This window comes from Prionailurus viverrinus, chromosome A2, assembly GCF_022837055.1.
Source record: "Prionailurus viverrinus isolate Anna chromosome A2, UM_Priviv_1.0, whole genome shotgun sequence".
Taxonomy (NCBI): domain Eukaryota; kingdom Metazoa; phylum Chordata; class Mammalia; order Carnivora; family Felidae; genus Prionailurus; species Prionailurus viverrinus.
This window is the reverse complement of record NC_062562.1, coordinates 10,097,478-10,104,382: the sequence shown is the minus strand read 5'-3', so window position 1 is coordinate 10,104,382 and position 6,905 is coordinate 10,097,478. Positions and strand designations below refer to the sequence as shown.

Sequence of the window (6,905 nt, the reverse complement as noted above, 5' to 3'; positions counted from 1 at the left end):
TAAGGATAGGTTGTGTATCTGAGATCTTTCTTCCTTCTTTAGGAAGGCCTGGATTGCTATATATTTTCCTCTTATGACAGCCTTTGCTGCATCCCAGACATAGCATATGTATATATTTAAGTTTGTGAAATACACAACAGGAGATGGCCATCCCAGCATGGAGCTTCAACTTCATTTGTTTATGGGAGGCTTAGGAATTAAAATTTCCAGGAGCCATTTCTACATTTTTCAGGGGAAATTTCGCTGATCTGGTCTATTTGGGTTGTATCCATTCCCAGCATAACCTGGATGGCATGGGCGGTAAAGACGGGGATTACACAACCCAGAAGACCACGGTGTCCTGTGTGTTTGTGTGACTCGTAGAGGGTGAGCAGTCCTCACAACAGGGGCCAGGACTCCTAATCTCAAGGTGACACAATACAAGGGCCAGAACTCAGTCAAGAGCAGGCACCAAGATGGAGATCTGTGTCAGTTCATGGGATGTCTTTGCAGCATGATGAATACAGAGGGAGAGGTAGTGTGGACAAGAACGGCCCTGTGCCCTGAGGTCACAGTTGTAGCAGAGAGACTACTTCCGTCATCACATGTGTGACAGCATCTGTCCTCAGTGTCCCCCAGGCTCATTCCCCTTGCAGCACTGGCTTTGCTTTTTGACTTGAACATTTGAAACAAGTACCTTCCTCAGGGCCTCTGCACCGACCTGCATTCTGTCTGCTGGGCACGCATTTCCCCCATAATCCCACATCTACCTCTCTTTTCTATCAGGGTCTGTGTTCCAATATCACCTTGTTGCAGAATATGGCCAAATACCCACAAAAATAGAGTGCCCTATTTGCTCTGTTTTATGCCTGTTTTTCTTTTCTTCATGTGCTATGCACACATGCACCCCTCACCATCTAAAAAGTTATACAATTCTTTTATATGCTTATATTTTTTCTCTATCATTGTAGGACTTTTTTTCTTTAACACGTTATGCTCATTCCTCAGATAGTGCCTGACACATGGTCAGCATTCGATGTATATTCCTGAAATTCTTGAAGAACTTCTTAGTAAAACTGTAAAATATATGATTCCTTAGGAAAGAAGCTGATTGAAAAAAAACCACACAGAACCTATCAGATATGTCTGAGTGCATTCCTGAAGGGGACCGTATCCACATACAACATATTAAAATGAATTTCTGCACTCCAAACTATAAAAGTAGTATTTCAATTCTGTGAGTAATGAAAGTTTGTGTGAAATGTACTCACATTATTTCCTTCTTTCCAAGAAGCCACCTCCACCACATGGAACTGAGCAACAAAACACGAATTTCAGAATTTCTTCTTCTGGGATTTTCAGAGAGACCAGAACTGCAGCCCCTCATATTTGGGCTTTTCCTCTCCATGTACCTGATCACTGTGTTTGGCAACCTGCTCATAATTTTGGCCATCAGCACAGACCCCAACCTCCACACTCCCATGTACTTCTTCCTCGCCAACCTGTCCTTTGTAGATATTTGCTTCACCTCCACCACAATTCCAAAGATGCTGGTGAACATCCAGACTCAGAGCAAAGTCATAACTTATGAGGACTGCATCACACAGATTTATTTTCTCATTCTCTTTGCTGTACTGGACGTCTTCCTCCTGAGTGTGATGGCCTATGACAGGTTTGTGGCCATCTGTCACCCCCTGCACTACAGGGTCATCATGAACCCCCGGCTCTGTGGGCTGCTGGTTCTGGTGTCCTGGATCATGTGTGTCCTGAATTCCCTGTTACAAAGTTTAATGATGTTGCGGCTGTCCTTCTGTACACACTTGCAAATCCCCCACTTTTTTTGTGAACTCAATGAGATGCTCCAGCTTGCCTGTTCTGACACCTTTCTTAATAACGTGGTGATGTATCTTGCAGCTGTCCTGCTGGGTGGTGGTCCTTTTGCTGGGATCCTTTACTCTTATTCCAAGATAGTGTCCTCTATACGTGGGATTGCATCAGCTAAGGGCAAGTATAAAACGTTTTCCACCTGTGCGTCTCACCTGTCGATCGTGTGTTTATTTTACTGTACGATGCTTGGCGTGTACCTGAGCTCTGCTGCTACCCAGAGCTCACGGTCAAGTGCCACAGCCTCGGTGATGTACACGGTGGTCACGCCCATGCTGAACCCCTTCATCTACAGCCTGAGGAACAAAGACATAAAGAGTGCTCTGAAAAGAATTTTTTGCGTTCAAGTGATGTAATGGCCAACTGTCTTGGGGTTGGAGACGTGTGCATGATTGCAGGGCAGAGCCTCAGAACCAAGAACTGCTCTTCCTTGAATAGACTTTGGCAGGAGAATCTGCTCCTTCTGTTTTTCTCCTGGAATTTCCACTTGTTTGCTTTCAACTTCTCTATACATTTAAGGAACTCACTTTATCAAGCTTCTCTGTCTGACATACAGTTTCCCCTTTGTCCATTTTCATACATCCCCAGTGTTTTCCCCAGCCTTAGAACACAAATGCCTGGAAATTTCTGTATCTAATGGGAAAAGTTGGACATCTTAAAAATAATTTTTTTTTTTCAAATGACTTATCCCACAAGAAGTAAATCTCCCCTAGATTTTCCAAGAATGTAATCATGAGTTATAGTCTTCATATGGAAAAAAGCTACCCTTGGCCCCTAAGCCTGTTGCATCCACACGACTCCTGAAACAGAATGCTACGGGCACCAGTGACAGTCACAACAAAGTTTATTACAATGAGAGGCAAGGCCGACTGATCGGGACCAACACTCTTGATAAGAGTGCGACCTCGAACAGCCTGGGTACAGAGTTTTTAAAGCCGGTCACATCGTTTTATCATTACCTGGGAACAGAACAGAAAAACAGTTGCCAGATGAGTTAGAAACAGTTGCCTAATGAGGTGTTTATTTTAGACTTTCTGCCTCGAAGTCTCAACCAGTGGATCTCCTTGACCTTGCCTTTGATGCTCTTTTCTTTGAACTTTTGTTTCCTTCTTTGGTAAAGCCTAATTTACAAGAGTAAAAGCAAGGCTGTTATCTTTTGACCTTCAGTGTCAGAACAGAGCTGTTATTTTTCAAGCTAAGTGTTAGCCCTACACTACAATTTAACCCTTACAAGCCCTCTCCATAATTTTATTGCAGATGAACATACAAACCAAAGTTTTCACCTTGTGTCTGTCAATCTTTTTACATCACAACCTAAGCATTCCTACTGATGACGTGGACTCTAACAGTGTTCCCTTTAAACCTCTGGCTATTGACACCACAATGCTCTGGCTAGGAAAGCCCCAGCACTCACCCATGCCCAAGCGCTTGTGGACATTCCCAGACCTTATGCTGTGACTCACTGGCCCTCGGGTTCTTATTGTGATCAGAAGACACACCTCAGCACCACCATCAGAGAACTCTAAAAAAGCAATGCCTGTTACTCACAGATCCCGGAGGGCACATGGGATGATCAAAGGCCTTTTGGAGAGGTCTGAGAAAGGGAGACAGAGATTGACAGACACTGGGAGCACCGCTGAGGGATCTGGCTTTATTGAGGACCATGACCAGAGTGGCTAGGGGGTTGCGGGTTCACACCTTACTGGACAGTTTTATAGGAGCAGATTTCAGCAGCTGAAGGGGAAAAGCAAGGTCACTCAAGGGCAGTTATATTAGTTACCCAGGGCTTTGTCAACAGGAACTTCCTGGCTGGGGCGGTCCGAGTGCTAATTTGGTAATTGTGTCATACACCTGACAATATGTTTGTTCAACATGGTTGTTTTCAAATGGATGCCTCAGAAATGCAAAGCTTAATTTCAGGCATTTACATTATAATCAAAAGCTTAATGTCAGGCACTTACTCTAAAAAACATGCTACTGTATTTCCTAATCGGTCTCCTGTTTTTTCTCTGTTATTCAGCGCGGTGTCCAGGAAGCCTACCATAGCCCAAGACAAAACTTGCTCAGCATAATATATCTCCCAGTGAAGTCTATATGGAAAGACAAATAAGTTCATCAACTGGATATATTCTTAGTGTTGGGACGACCATAAATATGAGGAGGCAAAATTTCAAAACACTATCTCTTATTACACAAGTTTCTTTCTTCTTTCTTTCTTTTCTTTTTTCCTTTTTCTTTCTTTCTTTCTTTCTTTCTTTCTTTCTTTCTTTCTTTTTCTTCCTTCCTTTCTTCCTTTCTTTTCTTTTCTTTCTTTCTTTCTTTCTTTCTTTCTTTCTTTTTCTTTCAACAGTTGATCTTGTGTATCTACTTACTGAAGCATAGAACATTTGTGTCCACAGCTGAAGGGATTTAGTTTTTGAGGCGAAGGATCGCTGTGTCTTCTATGCTTTATCATGGAATTTTCTTCCTGTTTCTACTTGAGAACTTCCAGTGCTACCTGTTAATATGACACTTCCTGGTATTATACATAAAATAACTCGCTTTTCTTAATTTTTGTCACAAATGCTAAGGCTTGGCAAAGGAACAGTATCAGCCCCATCCATTTCGTGCCTCCGCCCTGCTCTGAAATCTCTCCCACCTGCATGACCAGAGGATGCTTCATATGAGAGCTGGATGTCCTGCTGGCATGTGGTTCAGGGTCCCCAGGTCTTCTGCACAAACATGCATGTCCTACAAACTCTCCCCCTTACCCTGAGGGGAGCCTATATATAGTCACTTGTTCATCAAGTCATGGGAAATAGACTTGAACCACAGAAGGATGACAACCACTCTCCTCAATTATCGGACCATATGCCACAAATAAAAAGCAGCACATGTCTGATCACCTCAAGTCTGTTTGCTGGGGTGATTATGTCAGCCAGGTGTTTCTGTATAACAAACAGGCTGTTCTTATCAAATGGGATATCATAATGATGTGGGGTTGCCGAGCACAATGGTGAAGAAAGAATTCTTGAGACATTTTATGATCCAAAAAGGTGTGTTTATTAGAGCTTGGAGATAGGACCCATGGGCAGAAAGAGCTACACTGGGATTGTAAAGAATGACTGATCATATACTTTTAAATTTATGGAGGAGGGGAGTAGAGATAGCACGTTTCTAAGGAATTCCTTTATGCTGAAAGTGAGGTTTACGGGGCCATGGAGGTTTGGTTCTTGTCAAGATAAGGTTGCTTTTCTTGTCTAGTAAAACATCAACATTAACGCAGCCTCGAGTTCCTGGACGTGACTCAGGGATTTGTCAGTGGGCTGCAAGTTGTAAGGACACTGATGTTTAGCTACATTTCTCTTCCTTTTGTTCTCCTCATCGACGGTAGCTTTAGCATCAAATGGCATCATATCGGGAAACATTTCTTTCTTTGTCTTTTTAACATTTATTTATTTTTGAGAGACAGAGAGACAGAGTGCAAGTGGGGGAGGGGCAGAGACACAGAATCTGAAGCAGGCTCCAGAGCCTGCTGACAGCTCAGAGCCTGATACAGGGCTTGAACCCTCAAGCCGTGAGATGATGATCTGAGCCAAAGTCAGACGTTTAAGGGAGTGAGCCACCCAGGACCTCCGGGAAGCATTTCTTATCTCTGCTGGGCTCCTCATGTGTCTGTGGTCTGGTGCGAATCTCTCTGTTGTGTTTCTAAGGCTCATCCATGATGCTGTGTGTGATTGTAGTGCTCTACTGTCTCAGCCAATTTGTGGTCTTATTACTACATTTCTATGTGCAGGTTATTCTTCTATTTATAAATAAGATGAATTATCATGTGAATTCTTTGCACTGAATCCCAGTATTCCTACACCTGTATGTAACATTGGTTTTCCTTCCCTGTTAGAAGAGCTATCTCCCAAACCTGTAAAGGAGAATCATCTATCTGTGCTCTCTATCCAACCCTTAGCCTGTACCATAGATATGTTCCCAGTTAATTAATCAGAGTATAATTACACACAATACACCACATATTTAAAGGGTACAGTTTGATGAATTAAACGAGCTACACGAAAATTCATAGCACATAGTGCAAGTTTCCATTTGTGTATAATTTAAGTTTTAACTGCTTTGTGAGGTGTTCTTAAAATTTTAAACTCCCTAAGCCTCTCTTTCCTTATTTCTGAAGGCAGAGTGGATGCTAAACATAACTTCCAGTGAAATGTAAGGAAAGAATGAAATGCATGGAAATACATTTTTTACTCCAAGGAAACCATTCAAGTGTAGTGGTTGTGTCTTATGTGTGTGTATGTGTGTGTGCACACATTTTTCTTTCTTATAATGTGTACACACACAGATGATTTATGATTTCATCTTTATGTTGAAAGACTTGAGAGAAAGTTGGAGAGGATAGTACTGAAAAGAACGAATGGTTGAATCAGCCTAAAATAAAAAGAAGCAGAGATAAAGACACAAAACGTTAAATTACAATGGGTGAACTTATTTTTTGTTTTTAAATTTATGTATTTAAATTAAAGTTAGTTCACATACAGTTTACAATGGGTTTTAGGCGTAGAACCAAGTGATTCGTCGCTTGCCTTGACACCCAGTGTTCTTCCCAAGTGCCCTCCTTAATGCCCTTCACCCATTTAGCCCATTCCCCCCCCCACACACACCTCCTCTCCAGCATCCCTGAATTTGTTCTCTTTATTTAAGAGTCTCTTAAGGTTTGCCTGTCTCTGTTTTTATTTTATTTTTCCCTCCATTCCCCTGTGTTCATCTGTTTTGTTTCTTAAATTCCACATATGAGCAAAACCATGGCACTTGTCTTTCTCTGACTGACTTATTTCACTGAGTATACTACCATTGAGTTCCATCCACATCGTTGCAAAAAGATCTCATTCTTTTTGATGGCTGACTAATATTCCATTGTAGGGATATATCACATCTTCTTTATCTGTTAAAGGGCACCTGAACCCCAATGTTCATAGCAGCACTATCAACAATAGCCAAACTATGGAAGGAACCCAAATGTCCACTGGCTGATGAATGGATAAAAAAGATGTCGG

At 42.1% G+C, this 6,905-nt stretch overlaps 1 protein-coding gene across 1 annotated transcript; it reads left to right on the top strand.

Annotated features, from left to right (window-relative positions):
• Positions 1-1,223: 1,223 nt before the first annotated feature.
• LOC125161162 (olfactory receptor-like protein OLF4) lies at positions 1,224-2,219 on the top strand. Its single transcript, XM_047850815.1, has one exon. It carries the CDS (start codon positions 1,224-1,226, stop codon positions 2,217-2,219), a length of 996 nt encoding a protein of 331 aa, XP_047706771.1.
• Positions 2,220-6,905: the final 4,686 nt, after the last annotated feature.